The following is a 19,840-nucleotide window of genomic DNA, read 5'->3' as shown; positions in this document are numbered from 1 at the left end:
AAACTAAGAGAGCCTAATCCCAGCTGACCTTGCTCCACAGAGTCAAGTACTTAGCTTTAAAAGGAGACCTCAAGACTGCCATCCAGGCACTAATCCTATCCCAGCTCAACAGTACCGGTCAGTATCCCCAAGACTCATCTAGTATGCATGCGGAATGCCCTACGAGAGTGCAGTCTCATTAAAGATTTCCAAAAGTACAATAGAAGCAAACCACCACTCTTAGAACTCTAAACATCTCATTAAAGTCCTGCCGAAACATCTGCAAGGCCTTCAACATGCACAATCTACTATATCCGGCCACCAAGGTCAAGTCCACCTGAAGAATACACATTATCCTGCAGCACCACCAGACGGTACCAAGAAACGGAGGCAAGACAGGCCAAAGAAGCCAGGATTCACCTGCTATATGCTAATGATGGGCATCACTTGTGAATCTGACAGTCTCCATCCATGCCCCACTTCATCCGTTGAAGTAACACCTCATACTACTATAACCACCTCGTAAATGGACAACCGTGAAAATATCACTGCTATTTCCCAGCCACAGACCGATAGTATTCCTCTTTCCTCCTTTCTATCTGATCGTTCACTCTTATTTTAATTCCTGTATAGCCAAAATCTTTGTCACACATACATTCTAAGTGTCCCCACGCTCCTGATCCTACTCCTTCAAATCCCTCTTCTCCGCAACCTACAATTTTATCTTTTTAGTAGAAATCCCACAAACATGTACCCCTTCATTCAAGTTACTGCAACAGTTTTTAGCTTACCCTCCAGCTCACTTCTGTACCATTATCCCCCACTTACCCCCACCTTGTAAAATCATAGTCTCTGCAGTGCCCTATGGATTTGTACCTAGGCTTGTACTATTCAAATCACAGGCAATTCCAGTTTGATAGAGGGATTGGCAAGATTAACAAAAAGGAAAAATATATTACTTCTATCATACATAGGCATTAAAATCCATAGGCAATACAAAACATAGAAAACAAGCTGCACTAAATAGGTGCCCCGCAAAAAAATAACCAAATATGGAGATGTCCACACCTAAAGTATATTTTAGTAGTTTATAGCCTGTAAAGTTACCTTTTAAAAAAATTATTGTAGCTGATATGAGTGTCAGAGAGCCTCCAACCTCAGGTCGGAGGCTTTCTGACACTCATCGTCGGTTTCAATTCTGATCGGCTGATTATGTACAGCCAGTCGGAACTGAAACTGGCCGGTCATTCCGGCTGCATTGCGATGAGCTCCAGGAGCCCGTCTTCCAGTTGGAGACTGGTCTGTAATCCAAATGTAAAGCGTTTCTGCCTTCTGGATTGTGATGCAGTTTCCAGCAGGGTTTCCATTCCGGACTTTCCGACATGGAATCCCTGTCAGAAAGCATGTGTGCGGGCCCCTAGCAGGGTCCACTTCTATTTTCAGCCACCAGTTGGGGGCCCAGGGGATGCCATCGATGCCCCCTTGGTGATCCCTGCACCTTCTCGCAGGCACCTTAAGATGCCTGCAATGGGGTGCAGAGATGAACACAGACTTCCATTCCTCTATGGGAGCTTGTGCTTTGGCCAGTTTATGACCGTAACACAAGCTCCAATATAGGAATGAGAGTATACATCGTGATTAGCCGGTCAGTCCAGTTTCTGCCAGACTTCGAAATAAACCCTATTGTGTCCGAGGATCTTGTTGGTATTCCATGTGAGTTCAAGGAAAAGTATAGAGCTCAATTGTTAGCATGAAAATGCATCTTTGTGGTTTTTGCTTTCCTAGCATTAAATGCCCAAGCTGCTGAAGAAGGCAAAAGAGACCACCATACAAAAAAACCCTAGACAGAACATTCAGAAGGATTTCTGGGGCTCAAACGTGTTGACCACTACAGCCACATACTGGAATAACTCCTTCCTGGCTACCCATACTACAAAATGGCTTCTGTGCCGACTCACACTTCTTTCTGGTGGACAATGTCCGGTAGATTACAGATGTGCACCAAAACAAAGGCCGGTTAGTAGAGATAAATATTGTACTTTCAAAGGAAAACTTTCGAGACCGCATTAGAATGTGGCAATTCAGCCCTCATCGCTTAGCCTAAAGCAAGTAGTTTCTGTTAAGCAGACCCAATCTTGCATTTTATGGCACACATAATATTTGTCTGGCGAACTTTTCTTCTGCCCTTCACTTCCCTTTTATCCCTTTAGGATTAGCACACAAATATGTCCACTGAGCATGCAAAGGCTAAGAACGTTAAAGAGCACTGATGCAATGCATACAAAGCCCCATTCCCAATGGGAACCAATCTTGACCGTGGTCAATTTCACTATATTGTTCTGCACAATGAAGAGAATACTGAGTAAACAGGTTTGCCACTGACCTGCGGTCTAGAAGTGGTAGTTGAGGGGCCCAGAAGAACAGCCAGGCCAGTAGTAACATACCATAAATAACAAGTAAGCAAAACAAGGTAGAACTACTCAAAGCATAAACAATAGGGGAACAGCTACATGTGAATTTATCTTACCTAAGGACTGGTAGAGTTCGGTCATTTTGGGATGATCCCAGCAGGTTGTTTGGTTCTCATGGCTGAAACACAAAAAGGGAAGGAGAAATTAAGGTTAGATGTTGGGGGCACAGATCAATAGTAGTCAAGACATTTTGAAGCGGGCACAACACTTGACACAGTGTGAGACATCCCTCCTGGGGTCACGTTCATTTCTCCCAAAGCGATGGATAATTCCCTCGCCCCTAGTTCCTGGAATTATTTGTTTCCGTCTTCTCCTGCGTACTCAAAGAGATGGTGTGCACGCCAGAAAACATGCATGCGCCGAAGAAACTCATCTCCTAACCACAAATAATACATTTGGGAAACATCATTTTAAAAGACACTGAACATACCCACGCTGAACATTCTCTGATGCTTCAAACATTTAGTGCTTTCATGTCACAAAAGATGCTATTTTTGGAGGATCCTGGAACGAAGCTTTAAACACAGCCTCTTCCAATGAGAGCTCAGAGTTCAATTTTTAATAGGAAGAACACAGCAGCATGGATGTCAGTCAAGCAAATACTTTAAAATAAATCTTCAAATTTACAACCTCCCTTCTCCCACACATTCCTGTTTTAGGAACATTTCATCCAGACTGAAAAAGGGTAGCATGTAAGGAAACAAATTAGGAAGCTCGGTTCTAACTTTTTCATTATTACCTGTGCATTTTATGCCCAAGGTGTTTCAATCTACTATTGAAAGTGCCACCACGTCTTTGCAAAAATAATAGGCCTCCTATCTATATATGCCAATGTGTAAAGACTCATATGTTTTTATCCCATCACTTTTCCATTGGCAATATAAAACCACTGTAGAGCACTAACTACAGGCCAGTACTGAAATAGGCCATTGAAAGAGTAAAGAAGATGATAAAATACAACCACTGAGTCAATCAAACAATAACGAAGCAGTCTATGACATAATATATCTTGCAGAGGCTCAACCCTGCAGGGGGTTGCATGGAGATGGTATAACCTAACAAACGATCTCGGTTGCCCATTTTGGTAGCCTCCTGCGATTGTAATGAAGAATCTGTGGCAGAAAAATATCAATTGTGCACCCTAAGAAAGCGGCAGAAATTATATCCCTGAACAAACCAAAAAATGGGGTGGAAGGGAACTCTCAGGGATCATTTAATCCTCCACTGCCACATAAAATGAGGGTACATGTAAGGGAAGGTATGATTTACAGATGATTGAATGGCAATCATACATTTTGGATTAATTAAATGTACTGTTTTGAAATACACAACATTTCTGGTGCACTATTGGAAAGCTACAACACTCACCATTATAGCACTGCACACACACCTAAGCTTTTCTGTTAATTGTACCAGATGTACATTTACACATACATAACTGCTTAGAAAAATAGCATTTGCACTTAAGCTATTCCACAGAGAAAATATTTCCTCCTCACCCGTCAAAAAACCTCTTGTATACAACCCATCAATTTTGAAGATGTTCCTACCCCATTCTGACCCCAGGTACAGCTCTACTTCTTGCATTAACAACAGCAGACTTTGACTAAATCCACAGGAGAAATGTGCCTTACAAAGGCCTACAAACAGTCCTGAAATTTGATGGTGTTCATATACATTTCATGTCATCCCTCCACCCTTACAAGGAACGCCCACTGCCTGCCTCCATGAAAAGGTTTACTGATGTGCAAAATGACATCATGGTGGTATCATTTTGTGTGAAAGTAAATCTATTTGCGAGTGTAAATTCAGACTCTGAGAATACCAACTTAAACTCTTAAATAAAGCTTGCATGTGCACTCAAGTTCAATTTAGGTACACTCACAGCTTTATGAATGGGGTGCAAAATGACACATCCTCCAATAAAATTTGATTGGGCAAGGAGAATCTGGCAGGTGTATTTTACAAGGATGCAAATGTGCTTATTATCGAAGAACTAGCTACTTGGTTCTCGGAAGATGTACCATATGCTAATATATTTCACTTACATGGTATTGTTTCAACCAAATGGACAACAGAGCAAAGTAACAGATACATTATTATTATTTTTCTTTTTGGTGCATGCCATACCAGAGCAAGATTGACCGAAGTAAGTAAATTTCCTGGAAACTCATAGTGACATGTAGAATATGGTCAGGTTGCTTGTGCGCCCAAACACAAGAAAGATTATTTAAAAACTCAATTTTATGGCTGCAATACATAGAAAACTATTTGTTACCGCGTAAAAAAAAGTCTGCAAATGTTAAAGGCCAATATCAGGAATACACACTGAACAAAAAAATGAGATGAACGAAGATGCTTATAAAGAGGATACTGGGTAGCACTTCATTCTATTGTTTTGTGGCTCCATTATAAAATGGTAACCATTCTAATGTTTTTGAGTTCGTTGTTCCATTAAAAAAGGGAACAAGGCACATCTAATTAGTTATTTCTTGTAGCAAAAAAGTGGCAGTCCAGCCTAGTGGTAGAGTAAAAGGATCTTGAATCTGACAAAAGTGGTAGTAAGTAGCAGGACGTAGTGTGAAGAAAAAAATCTCTAGGTATGATCAGTGTTACTAATACCTATGCCTCTGCCTGCTACCATCACACATGTATCTATAGTAGCAAAAAGCAGCACTAGGACAACAAACAAGGCAAATGTATTTGATATATTACTGCTGCTAGTCTAACATGGAATTGGGAAAATAGATTTTGCCTTAACCCCTCCCCTGCTGATGACGGAACCGCTCCGTCATCAGCTACGGTTGGGCTGTGCTAATGACGGAGAGGTTCCGTCATGGCCCGGCCGCCACGCCTGCGCGGCGCTTATTCCGCGCCTGCGCGGCAGTTGTATTGAGCGGGGCGGGTCATGACGGAACCGCTCCGTCACCAGCACAGCTCAACCGCGGCTGGTGACGGAGCGGTTCTGTCACCAGCATGCGGCCGCCGCGCGGCCGCCCCGCCCCGTTAGCGCTGCGGCGGAATAGCCGCCGCAGCGAAAGGGTTAAACCCAGTATTCTGTTTCACGTATCCTTCATTTACACTGGTGAAAATAATGGTCCAACTCGGTTTGCCATTTTATTTTTGCCACAGGGGTTTAGTGCCTGTATACCAACCCTGATAGGCTAGACACTGCTCTACTGTAACCAACTATGTATTGTTATGTTTCATGTTGTGGCAAACATGTTGCCTTTCAACCGCTTTTAGGAATCTGTATCTCCAGTGGATGAGAATTCCATAACCAGGAACAAGTCTGAAGCTGAGATCCTTTATAAGTTATGGAAGTCCGAGATGACTTGCAATATTCCTATCATGTATGCCAGGGGGTACTATATCGTCAGTGGTTAATTTGATTAAAAAAAAGAAAAGGGGGGGGGGGGTCTTTTGTGAGGAGGCAGCTTCAACCAGCCCATTTCTCCTGTAATACTGCCTAACACAGAACCAACAAATCCTACAAGTGGGGAAGGGGATGTGGCCTAGCGGCCAGATCGGATGACTTTGGGGCTGTGGAACCAGTATATTAGCATGAAAATCGGTCCTTTGTCGACAATTTATGTCGCACAGACCGTTAACAATACAAAAACACTGGTGCAAAAGGTATACTTAGTGTGTTCTTAACTGGCGCTGAAGCACAATTTTTGATGATTAAGTGCCAGTGCTGAGCACCGGAAACCACTGGCTCAAATTAAGCCGTTTATTGTATATAATACATGGTCACATCAAAACCTTTCCCACAAACTACTTAAAACCTTGGCGTATAGCTCTTTGATATGAAAGAGTGAGAATGTTTGTAAACATGAAGAATAAGTACAAAATTAAACACATAAAAAACTGTTAGATATTTGTTGTAAACAATAATAGGAACAGTTGAATACAAATTAGTAAAAAAAAAATAGGCCACAGTAGCTTGGAGTGCGTAGAAACATGCAGAATGGCTTTAGCTTTTCTATAAGTAGTGCACAAAGTAAACATTCTCTCTGCTTGTCATTGTAAGTCATAAAAATAAAGCAAAAGAAAGAAAATGAACATTCTCTTTTCCTTGCTTTAAACAGCTGCTTCAATTATGATCTGTGGCCTGACCTGCCTTTCACCTCAGCTGCTGGTTCTGGCTGCAGGCATGGTGATGTCAGAACTCGGATGTAATCATTTAGAATAGTCAAATTCGGAAGTCTTTTCTTCATAATCCGCGACTGAATGCATCACAAATCTCCGATTACAGAGAAATTAGAGACCGCTTTTTACACAGGGATTACAGAATCCCATGTATTATAAATAAATTAGAGACATGCATTTATACAGCGACTTCAGAATCCCATGTTTTATAATGGTATCTTCCATCCCTGGACTTGCACAATAGGACACATCTGAATGATCTGAGAGAGTGTAAGGTAAGTAAGCGACTACCAACCTTCCGATCTCTCTTCGGCCATTAGCTAGGGTGGATCACGGAAGAAGGTACTGCGGCACCCCTTATTGGTAGGTTCCCATTTCCTTGATTAGATTTTCTCCCATGGTAGAAACCTCTATAAACGTCTTGTTCTCCCTGCTGCCTCTCCAATAATACCTGCCCATCTTCTCTTCCAGGTGGCCATATTCTCCCACCAGGACATCAGTTTATAGTCCCTCTCAGAGGAAGTTAGTGGGCAACAGGGTACCTACTACTGCCTCTATGCAATACGACCTACAAGTGAAGTGTTTCATAAACGTAGATAAGTAACAACATTTAAGTGAGGTGAAATACGAGCCTATGTTGTGGTCTCAATCAGGCAAAAGGGATGATGAAATATCTTTGACATTTCTTAAAAAGAAATAAAACAAACACGCACCCCTGCTTACATTTAGGACACTCCAGCAAAAGTCTGGGCCATCTTACAAATATTTGAAGAGTAATCATTATGGTGATTGGGGTGGGGGCGCTAGGCCCTTGTTGTGTTTCCGCCTGTGGCGTAACAGGCGTACATCGTCATTGCCCATGTGACCACTGTTAATAAAGGACGTCATGTCCGCACGTACGCCAGTTGGCGACGGTGGAGTGAACGAGCAAGAAGCAAAATACGTCTCTGAGTAATTTGTGCTAGGCCTTAGCCGCATTTAGAGGTGCCCCATCTAGAATAATTCCCGGAGCCCATCACCCCGGGAACACAACAACTGGCGACGAGGGTGGGCGTACCTTTGCTGCGTGTAATTCTCTGATCACACGTTGTGCCGCGTGGCGGCCGTGAGCTACACTCCTGGCTGGCGGTGCTCGTGTCCAGCACTGTGCGGCCGGAGCCGCGGTGGTTCCCACGGCTTTGGATGACGGTGAAGGAGGCGTTCCTACACCGGCGGAGCGAGCCAGGTGAGGCGCTCTGGCCCCCCCGGCGTGGCCGCCAGGTCGCTCTGTTAGTTTCCCCCGCGGCGGGGTGTGGCGCCCAAGTGGCGCGCAACGCATTGCTAGGCCCGGCGAGGCCCAGAACACGGCCTGGCGCTCGCGCCCAAGCTCAGGGCCTTGAGCAAATGTGTTCCCAGGGCGAATCCTGACTCGTCGCCCAGCGCAGGGCGGGGAGGACGCGAATGATTGCGTAGACCTAGACCCTGACGCACTCTCGGTGGGCCGATTCTGGAACATTTGTTCGTTCCTCACCACGTGGACGGGGACGCCCGCCAACTCAAGAGAGGCCTGTACTCCGTCTCGTCTCGCCCAAAAGGGGGTGAGCTACCCCTCACGAACAAGGGCCCCTGCGTCATCAAGCCTTGGCAGTGGACATTGCAGCCTCAAAGAGAGAATCGCTGAGCCAGCAAGCATTGGCAACTGCAACCAAGGGGCATTCCAATAACGCCTCGTCTACGAAGACACTGAAGATAGGGTGGAGTGGAGTCACAACTGACAATCCCGCGGTTAATGAACGAAATGGCCACAATACCCCCGATAGAGCCTTTTGTGGTAGAAGGCTCCCCTTCTCCACTCGCGCCCAAATGGAAGGATTGGGTTGATCGCCTGATGATATTCTTTGAGGCCACAAAAGTACATAAGGACCAAAAGAGAGCCATGGTCCTTCATCTCGGAGGCAAGGATGTGCATCACATTGCCAAAACGTTAGTGGAGGTCACCCCAAAGAACCACCACACACTCATAAACGTCCTGAATGCTCACTTCGAGCCGATGGCTAATCAGGACTATGAGCGCTTCGTCTTCAGAGAGGCCAGACAGCTGCCAGAGGAGTCACTGGACACCTATCACGCGCGCCTGAAAAACCTGGCATCAACATGCGGTTTTGCCGATGTCACGGAGGAAATCCGTGGTCAAATCATCCAAGGCTGAGCTTCAGTCAAACTGAGGGAAAGAATCCTCGAGGAGTCGGGCAAGTCTTTAGCGGACATACTAACACTAGGGCGCACAAAGGAGTTATAGAAGGCGCGGGCCGCCCATATGGAGGCCGCTCTCCAGGCTCCGGTGAAAGCAGAACCGGTCAACAAAGTAACTGTAAAGTCACCAACAAAGTGGACTAAGAAAGTCACGGGGACAGCCTCGCAGGGTCGCAAAAAATGTGTGGTTACTGTGGTGGACTACCTCACTCGGCGGCGGAGTGTCCAGCAAAAGGAAAGCGGTGCTCGGCATGTGGACGCTACAACCATTTTGAAAAAGTGTGCCGATCCAAGCGGTATCGCAAGCCTAGACAGGTGGTAAACGCAGTACCCGAAGGAGATCCGAGTGATATGGATGATGATGAAGAGGAGCGTACAGTACACAAAGTACATTTGATTGGCACGGCGACCCGACCAGCGCGACGGCTGCCACAGTGCGGGATCCACATTGGGTCTCATGAAGTCATGGCCGTGGTGGACACGGGTGCCACTATCAATCTGATGGCGTCTGCTCTACACAAAACCCTATCTCCACCGCCAGTGCTCACCCAGTCAGCCATAACTGTGTTTGCGTATGGACAAGACACACCACTCCGGATTCGGGGAAAATTTCGGACCACCATATCACATGGAGACCGATCGGTAACCACCAACGTGTTTGTATCCGAAGATGGCCAAGGCATGCTGCTAGAATGCCAGGCGGCAGAAGACCTGGGCGTAGTGACCTTCGCTTTTGGAGTCCATCATGAAACAATTCAACAACTACTGACGGAGTTCGAATAAGTATTCCAAGGAATTGGAAGGTTCAAGGGAAAGGAGGTGCACCTACACATTGATCGTACGGTCCAGCCTGTCGCCTTGCGACACCGCCGGATAGCGTTCCATTTGCGTCCATTGGTGGAAGAAGAATTTAAGAAACTGGAAATGGCGGGAATAATAGAAAGAGTCATGGGTCCCACCCCCTGGGTCTCCCCGATACTGGTCACCCGAAAACCCAAACAACTGGAAACGGTGAGGATATGCGTAGACATGCCTCTTCCTAACGTCGCAATCAAGCGTGAACGACACATCACACCCACGATAGACGATTTGATAGGTGAAATGGCAGGGGCGAGTTGGTTCTCCAAGCTGGACTTGAGATCAGGCTATCACCAGCTAGTCTTAGACGAGGAGTCGCAGAACATCACCACCTTCTCGACCCACCTGGGGCTACGGAGGTACACTCGCCTCAGCTTCGGGATTTCCAGTGCTGCAGAAGTATTCCAAAATGTGATCCAGGAACTCTTTGCAGACATCCCGGGTGTGATAAATGTCAGTGATGACATCATGATCCACGCCAGAACCATCCTAGAGCATCACAATAGACTAATCCAAGTACTACGAAGATTGAGAGATGCTGGGCTCACATTGCACCGTGAAAAGTGTGAGTTCCTAAAGAGGAAACTACAATTCTTTGGATATACTTTCTCAATTGATGGAGTCAACCCGGATCCAGAGAAAGTGAAGGACACCAAAGAAGCTGCTCCCACCACAACGGTCACCGAAGTCCGAAGCTTCCTTGGAAATGTAACTACTGCGGCAGATTAATTCGCGACTTGGCCAACCTAACGCTACCGCTGAGGGAACTCACAAAGGAGGCCACTCCGTGGAGATGGGGCACGGAACAAGACAAGGCTTTTCGAGACATCAAAGAAGCACTGTCCGAAGCAACTACCTTAGCCTTCTTTGACCGAGAAAGTTAACCTTAGTGGCCGTGGACGCCGGCCCCACAGGACTAGGCGCTGTGCTGATGCAGAGACATGGAAGAAGACTGGATGCCGGTGGCGTTTGCCAGTAGGTCGCTCACCGAAACGGAGCAAAGATATTCTCAGATCGAGAAGGAAGCGATAGCGATACACTGGGGATGCCACGATTTTCATCTCTATGTTTATGGGAAACCGTTTCTCTGGAACGTCCTCGAAGCCCCCTCCGCGAATCGAGAAATGGATGCTACAACTCCAGAACTATAACGGTCGGGTAGAATACCAGCCCGGACCCAAAAACCCCGCGGACTATCTCTCACGTCATCCTCGAGCGGCAACTAGAGAAGAGATGGAAGATGCAGCTGACACGGAGGAATATGTGAGATGCATTACTGCTCGATCCTGTCCACTACCAATATCTATGGAGAAACTAGCGGAAGCCACCCAGAAGGATGAATGTCTCCAGAGAGCAATTGCCGCGGTGCGACATGGCAACTGGCACAAAACCAAGGAGGAGTGGAAAGTCCTGACCAATGAGGCGCAAAGAATCATGGACAGCCTGTATCATGTAAGAGAAGAGCTGAATGAGGACAGCACTGGGTGTCTACTGAGTGGTCATCGGCTGGTAATTCCCTAATCCCTGACCGAACATGTTGTTCAACTAGCTCATGTGGGCCATCAAAGCATGGTCAAAACAAAGTCACGCCTTCGTACCAAGGTGTGGTTCCCCCTGATGGACGACCTGGTTGAATCTATAGTCCGATCCTGTGCAGCCTGTCAAACAGCCGGAGAAGCACCTCGGCCAGCCCCCATCATGACAGAACCACGGCCAAAATCACTGTGGGAATGTGTCAGTCTGGACTTTGGCAGCCTCCCCGATGGTCGACACACCCTGGTAGCCATTGATGACCATTCTAAGTACCCTGAAGTCGAGATCATCTCCACACCTAGCGCTGCTCAGGTCATCCCCAAGCTAGGGAAAATAATGGCTGCTCATGGGTTAATAAAGGAATTGAAGACTGACAACGGCCCTCCCTTTCAAGGCCAAGAACTAGCTAACTATCTCAGGATCTTGGGAATCCAACATCGCCGAATCACTTCAAGGTGGCCACAGGCCAATGGCGAGGTAGAAAGATTCATGCGAACTCTCAACAAGGTAATCAGAATCGCGCACGACAAGGGACAGTCTCTCGAACTGGCTCTATTCACATTTCTCCGGAACTACCGCCAAACGCCTCACACCACCACGGGCGTTGCCCCAGCACACCTGCTCATGGGTCGAGTAATTATGGACTCCATTCCTCACCATTGTAAATGGCAGCCAGAAACTCCCCAGGAAGACCAAGTGGAGGCCCGGCGCAAGAAGACGCATGCTCAAGTAAGCAGACGGAGAAGGGCCAAGCCATCCCAGATTGCCGTGGGAGACACTGTGCTACTCAAGAATAGGATCACCAGCGGCAAATTCCGACTGCCCTATGAGCGACAACCGTGGATTGTAGTCCACGTCAAGGGAACCCGAATAGTTGCCACCAGAGGGAATGAGACTGTGACTAGAAACGTTTCGTATTTCAAGAAATACCAATCTGGGAACGCCAGGATACCTGCCACACCATGTGGCGAGGACTCTGTCTCCCCGGCCAGATCACCTGTCAGGGTCAGGGGCAACGCCCGAGACTGCCTAGATGTATCTAGTCAAATGTGCAGACCTACAATCCCTGATGATGTGCCATCCCCGTGCCAAGGAACAGAAGATGGAGATTCCGAACATCAAGGGGACGAGCATGAGGGAGTCGATGAAGAAATTACCCCGCGTCCTATGGCAGCTGAAGGTCTGAGCAGAGGCGCAACTCAACAGAGACTGCAGAAGAATCCTGTACCATTCAGTCGTCTGAGAGACTATTTCACGTAAGACTGCTCTGGTTATTTTTTTGTGCTTTGGGATGTGTTGCATCATTATGAGCCGTGACAGGCTGAGAGTGACATTTGAAGGTGATAGTGTTTTTCCAATGACATTTTGGTTTTTTTATTGGTTGGGGAGGAATGTTGTGTTTCCGCCTGTGGCGTAACAGGCGTACATCGTCATTGCCCATGTGACCGCTGTTAATAAATGACGTCACGTCCGCACGTACGCCAGTTGGCGACAGTGGAGTGAACGAGCAAGATGCAACATACGTCTCTGAGTAATTTGTTCTAGGCCTTAGCCGCATTTAGAGGTGCCCCATCTAGAATAATTCCCGGAGCCCATCACACCGGGAACACAACAGGCCCTCATGCTGCATGCATGCACAATCACGCAATCAGACACGGACATAGAGGCTGGGGATGGGTAATGGGCCCAGAGCACGTGCGCTCGGCCCCTTTTATTCGCCAGGGTCATCTGACCTGTGACGCCTGGTGGTGTGTGGGTGTTAGGTGTATGGTTACACTGGAACTGAGACACTAGACCGTGTCTTACGTTACTACAATCGTAAATCAAGATTAACATGGAAAGGCAAACAATTCTGTTAAGAACTGGCAAACCCAAAGAGGATCAGATAAAATGACAACAAAAGTTGGACAGAACAGGGACGACCGGGTCCTCCGTTACAGAAGAGGAGCGTGGCCTCACTAAAATGCCCCCAGAGATGGAAAAATAGTAAGGAAGTTAATTCATTGCCATTTTATTTTTTGTCACCCCGTCCTGAAAGGGGAGTCAGGATGGGGGTGGGGCTGATGCTGAATGGTAGCGGGGAGGGTGGGTCCTCTTTTACACTTGTTTAAAGTGCCCATGTCTCTTTGCCAACATGCGCACCATAAACCCCTCTAACCCATCTGTCTTGACAGCTGCTTTAGAAAAAGTAAAGGCCTCCAGTGCTCTTGTGAGCACTAATAGAGGCCACTCCAACCAATCCTGGCGCTGCTCTGACGCTGTGAGAGCAGTGCCAGGATTGGTTAAGAAAGTTAGCTGGGGCCCTAGAGTTACAAGGAAAGACGGCAAAGTGAGGATGACTCAGAGGCAACCATGGCAAGAACAATTTGATGTTATTTACTTAATTGTTTAATTATATAAAACTACCCATTTGCCCGCCCCTCCACTCGCCAAAGTTAGCAGCTACCACTGGGACAGAAGCGGATTGAATTAAATAGACTGAAAGGAGAGACCAATCAAAACAGCTTGTACTACAGTTTTGCTTATGCAAGGAGGGCAGATAGTCCTCTAGTTTGTGCATTAAAAACAACACCCATAGTATTGGGGATCAAACCTTAATAATGCAACCTGATGCTGCAAAAAAAAAAAACTTTCTAAAATCACTCACAACCTGCTCTTCCAGCTCTTTTAAACAGTGTTCAGCCGAAAATCTATGTATTAGCACCAAATCTCAAACTGCAAGCAATCACACAAGGTCTTCTTTGTTTGACTGGCTCAAGCAGAAATTTAGAAGAATATAATTGTACTTGCACCAGAAGAGAACAATTTCGAAGAAGCTCAAATCATCCGAATGCAGTTAACAAACTTCGAGAATTGGGAAAAAATGAACATCTGCTTTACTTGTTAACAACGGATCCCCAGATAACACCTACATTGGAAAATCGTAATGATCAGAGCAGTTGAAAAGTAGGTGCTTGTCACAGAGCTAGTAACAATGGGATGATTTATAAATACACCTTAAACCCAACGACTCAATAACTGAGATTTTAACATGTGAAGATTAGAAAAATGATGATCTTTTAACAACCTGCCGTGAATAGGAGCACCGCTAAGGCCTCAAAAGAAATAGGAAACCTAGAAATGAACATTGACTTAGACAAGCCATGAAAACTAAAGTTAACCAGTTACCAAAATCCACAATTCATGTCGTACACACAGTTATGCAAATGAATATTTTTATTGTTTAGAATCATTTAAAATCCTTACAATTATTACAATCTCACCTAAATCTTTTTCAAAACTCCTGATAAAATATACTTTAGGTTTTTTACAATAGTGTCAATGTATTTAAAACATCTGATAAAAGATGCACGGTTTCATTCTAGATATTGACATACTACTACAAAATGTTTACTAATCATGACATTACATTTCCAATTTTATATTAATTAGTGCACCCCAATGACTGTGGGTATTTTGTAGGTGTAACAGTCAGAACTGACCACAGCGAAAGGTTCAAGAATGAGCTCCCGAGTCCTTTAATATGACTGGTGCTAACACATGGAGGTGTATGTTCTTATATCTGTATTTCCCACAAAAGATCAGGTCAACTCATTCTCTTGTCATGTCATAGCTGGACTAAGCCAATTGTTTGTACCACTGAGCATCAATTTCAGATATGAGGTGCCGCCAAAGAAATCCAAATGTAGGGCAAGACAACTCCTATATATTCACCTACAACACCGTATGTCTCCTGTCTTGAGACCTTCACGGCCTCCTTTTCCCGAAGATAGTTTTCCAGATTACTCTGCACTACCCACAAGGCAGTGAATGGAAGTGTTAAATGTTACTTCAGACTAAGCTCAAGCAATAAGCTTAGAAAAGAAGACTGCATTCCAGATGTAAATATATTGACAATAACAGACTGTTGGCAGTATTCTACGCCACCAGTAAAACAGAATTGTGTGCATTCTATCCAACAAAAATATGCATCTAATTCTCACAAATAAAATAACTTGAAACCTAACTCTGGAATGTGTGCTTCGTTACTACACAATCTGCATCTGGCAAATGCTTGCATGTGATCTATAGATGTTATCTGGCTAGCAGATTAACTATGAATGAGCTACAAATAAATGTAGCAAAGATGTACCGATCCTAACTTCGTAGCTTAGTCTAAAACAACTGTGTACTATAGTCTTATAGCTCGCTGCAGAGGGCTCAGTCAGTTGTTAAAGACCCTCAACCAGAGTTATAGGCCCTGACTGTAGCTAGGGGTCGATAACAAGATAGAAACCCTTTTACAACCAATAGAGCCCTTGGCATATTAGAACATTACACCCACTAACATGGCCGGAATGGTCAGCCGGGTAAGCGGGCAATACTAAGGCGGATGGACCCCTAGGAATCCAGTTTTGACCAGGGCCGGACTGGCGGTTGCTGGCACTGGGCAAACACCGGTGTGCCGCAAGGGTGGGGACCGGTTTAGGGCCCCTGGGGGCCATTTTTGTTAAAGGGCCGTTTATGCAGCATAGCTGCAAAATCGGCCTGTAACAAAATCGGCCGAAAACCGGCCCTGGCAAAGAGCTCGGCGGCACCCCCAACCTCCCCCCAGGGGGGCCGGCCGATCACTTTGCCGGGGCCGGTTTTGTTTCCCAGTCCGGCCCAGGTTTTGACACTTTGAGGCCAGTTTGTGTCCTCCAGGAGTGGTGGTGCACGTGAAGTGATCCCAGCGGCAACTTGAAAGGGTTGCTTTAGTTCTAGCGCACATTAGCATGTCTGCACTTGGGGACCGAATTTAGAATTTTTGCCAGGGCTGTCTTAAGTTCCCGGTCTGGCCCTGCGATAGAATGCCACACATAAAATTTGAGAAACAGAAAAACAAACATTGGACTATTGGAGCAAGTGGACTGTACCAGTCATTATTGGCCTTGGGCCAATCCACAGTCTTCAGAGGACCTCCCAAAGTTCCAATGTTCTAATAAAGTTCAAACAAACATGCACATCAGCCTAGTGGGTACAGTTATATTACTCTTATATCAAAGGTCCTTCCTCACAATTAACAGCAAGTAGATCTGTGAAGGAATAGTATGACAACAAGGGCACTAGCATCATGATAAGGACACTTGTATGCATTACAATTATACTAATCGCTTCAAGTACACTGATAACTCAATGGCATGAAATTAGCATCGACTTACGGTATTTACATAAATCGGCAGAAATGTGTATGGGGATAACATTATTAATTGCATGACACTGAATGGAAACAGCTCGATTAAAGAAGGGATTTCACAGAGTAGCACTTCAGTGCCTTGTCAGGGGGAGGAAGTACTACATAAATGCCAATGAAACACAACACCATATAGCATTAATGACAAGCAGGTACAATACTGCTTCTAATTAGGTATGCATTCATTCAGGAATGGTACATAAACCAGGCTGGGCGTAATCTCAAAGCAGGGGTCAGGGAGAATTGTCAACAACAACTTGTGAAAAAAAACAGTAAAAAGGTACACAACTCACATGACTACTACGGATTGTATGATTCGGACTCTCTAAGCAATTCCTTACATTTTTTTTTATTGCTACAGCAAAGCCTCACCATGGGAACGGTTTGTCTAAGACTGTAGAAATAACTGCATTTTACCCTACTTGAAGTGCAAGATGAATATTTACTTTGTTGTCAAATATTCCTAAAATGCCTACAAAGTTGTGTTTGGTTTAAAAGAGATTGGTTTACCCGTGTTGGATAAGATAACCCTTTTAAAGAAGGGTCTACAGCCCATAACAATGTTATCTGGAAAGCAACAGCCTCACATTAAGGTGTTTGAAATAGGAGCAATGAACACCAACAGTGTGCAAATGAATGATGAACCTGTCGTGAATCTAATTGATAATCTAATATCCTAGATTATTAAGAAAAAAAGGCGGTACTTACCAAGATCCAATATGAACTGTAATATATTACATGCACATAAATTTGACAATGTGAGCAATGGAGAATGTATTTGCATTCTATTGATGCATGTATTGTATATTAATGTTTTCTTACTTTTATGGCCTTATGGGCCGAAATAAAGTATTTGAATTGAATAATGTTAATACCTGATAACAGCCCCACCAAAGCACCCACCATAGCATGCCAATCACTAGAGTTATCGTTGTCATGGTCCCACCTCCGGGTGGATTCTTACCCGTAAGCTCTCCTGTAAGGAGCAGTCTGAGTGATCAAGCAAGCTCATTAGGAAACATGGACCAGTCCCCCACCCGGTCTAATAAAGATTTGGGTCCAACCCCTCCACAACCAAACTCCAATCTCCCTGAAAGTCTGCTCAGAAGCCTTTCTCTGCTGTATTGAAACATGTTTTTAAGCCAGACATTCAAATGGAAGTTAAGGTTTTGAATTTTCTGCCAGTAGGCCAAGGAGGAAGTCATACTTTGAGGCTCCTTTGAAAATGTCTGATGAAAGAATCAGTGGAGCTGGTGCCACACGTGGATTTAAAGCGGATAATACAGCAAGTCATTGGCACTACATCCTTGTTGGTATAAGAACAAGCATTGGCAAAGCCAATAGGCTTTCACACCTACACTAAATCTATCGCTTTGTCAATGTTTTTTTACGTCAAGTTAAAAAATGCTATAGCCAAGCCAGCGTAGACCATGTCATAGTGCTTTTTTCCCTTTAAGTCATGTTGCACAGCAGCCCGCGCTGCTGTGCAACATGTAAAAAAAACAAGCATTTGCAATGCAATAGGTCTCACATTTGTGAGAGTTTGAGCTATTGGCATTGTAAATGACAGTGCTTTTTATTTATGTGTTTTGAAAATCTGCAAGTGGTGCACAAACAAGCACTTTGTACTTATAGTCATTGCTTACGAGAAGCAAGACTGGCAGTAACTGTGCCCGTTTTACTGGCAGTCTTGCTCTCGTAAGCAAGGACTATAAGTATAAAGTGTGGGTTTACACATCGGTTACAGGTTTTCAAAACATGTTAAAAAAAGGTATGGTCATTTACAATGACAATAGGTCAAACTCTCGGAAATGTGAGACGTATTGCATTGCAAATGCTTTTTAGGACGTGTGTCCTGAGCTTATGTAAAGCAAAGTAATGCCTAAAGCATCCGCTTTGTGTGGAGGATCGGACGGTGTTGAGTGTATGCACACTCGAAAATCTGGATGGTCTGAAGTCCCGTATACTGATAGAAGCACACTGTAAGATGCTAGCTCAGAAACAAACCTAGACAGAAACAGTTTAGTCATGCCTGATGCAAAGTGGAATAAAGCTGCTTTACTGCTGGATATAATTGAAAAAGCAGTTAATTCAGTTTACTGGAAACTCAGTAACAGCACTCTTCGCTCCAAGGAAGAGCGTTCCGGTACATAGATTCCGTTTATTCGGATCCACTGTCTTAGTCTAGGATTCAACACAATGTAAAACAAAGCGCAAATCTGGCAAAAATTGTGGCTCAAACTGAGATCGTGTGTAAAAGAAATTCTATCAACTCATTCAGCAAGATGCCCCCTTAAACACCCCCTTTGCCAGTAAGACAAATGGCTTATGTAAACCTACACACATCCACGTCCAAAAAGGACAAAATCCAGTGAGAGGCCAAGTAGTGCCCACGGACATGTCATGCCATGTGAGCGAGGTCACTAAACACAGTAACAAACAAACCATATCTTCTTCCATGGTTGTTGCATGAGTTTCCAGCAAATAGACTGCCCGAAAAGATTAGAGATCCCAAAATTGCGAACACAGTACAAAATAGATAGGTGGGAAGGCTCACTGTGAACGACTCGTAATTACTCATAACTTAGTTTCCGCAAATTTCTTATAACATCTGTCTGAGTTTCAAAGCAGAGAGAAAGCGGGGAAAATCAGAAATTAGACAGAGCTGCAGAGGCGGCTAATTTAGACTAGTAACACCGTAGGGAATGACTGAGGTACTAAGGATAGCACGTATGTGTACAGGAGCCTCTGAGGCACTAGGTCACACAAATTATGGAGAGTGTCACAGAGCGCAGCAAGCATGGGTACAAGATGTAGAAGACCCGAGGAAAGAAATGTGTGAGAGGAGGGTGGAGAGCTTGGAGTCATAACTGAACTTCAAACTGACGATAGATTGGCATCGGGGAACATACCCCATACACGTCACTGGCTGCAGGGGCTGTGCGTGCTCGGAGGGCTTATAATGTGAAGGGGATTGAAAACGGCAACGGGCCAAAAGAAGACTGCTGCAAGGGAAGAGGGAAAGCAGCGACACCAAAAACATCACCAATAAAGATAAACAAGAAGTGATAACCAAAAATTGAAAACAAGTACAGATGCCAGTTCTAGCAGCAATGGCAAGTGGCCCCTCGCATGACCGCTGCTTACACAAAGCAGGGGCTGACATTCCTGGGATGCCATGGCTCCTACGAGGGGGTGGGAAGGGGTGAACAGCTTGGCAACTGTTAAACAAGGAAGGAACACACATAATGAAAGTTAAAGTGCGAAGTTACGGTGTGCGAGCGAGCACTTTGTAAATATAAAAGTGTCAAAGCGACCTTCAAAGCAGCTCTAGCCTAGGCGGGGGATGGTGCGTTAAACAAAACAAAACATACACAGGACTGTTGATGTAACTATCTGAGGA

General features: G+C 45.1%; 1 protein-coding gene across 3 annotated transcripts in view; it reads right to left on the bottom strand.

Moving 5' to 3' along the window:
• Positions 1 to 19,840, bottom strand: part of DMD (dystrophin) — a 4,652,165-nt gene that overhangs the window by 478,833 nt on the left and 4,153,492 nt on the right. For all 3 annotated transcript variants that reach the window (XM_086934537.1, XM_086934536.1, XM_086934538.1), the window contains one exon: positions 2,507 to 2,568. In XM_086934537.1, the coding sequence (XP_086790663.1) occupies positions 2,507 to 2,568 (62 nt within the window). The remainder of the gene's footprint in view (positions 1 to 2,506; positions 2,569 to 19,840) is intronic.

Source organism: Lissotriton vulgaris, chromosome 8 (genome assembly GCF_964263255.1).
Source record: "Lissotriton vulgaris chromosome 8, aLisVul1.2, whole genome shotgun sequence".
Lineage (NCBI taxonomy): Eukaryota > Metazoa > Chordata > Amphibia > Caudata > Salamandridae > Lissotriton > Lissotriton vulgaris.
Note: the sequence above shows the minus strand (reverse complement) of the source record. Positions and strands in the feature narration are given on the sequence as shown.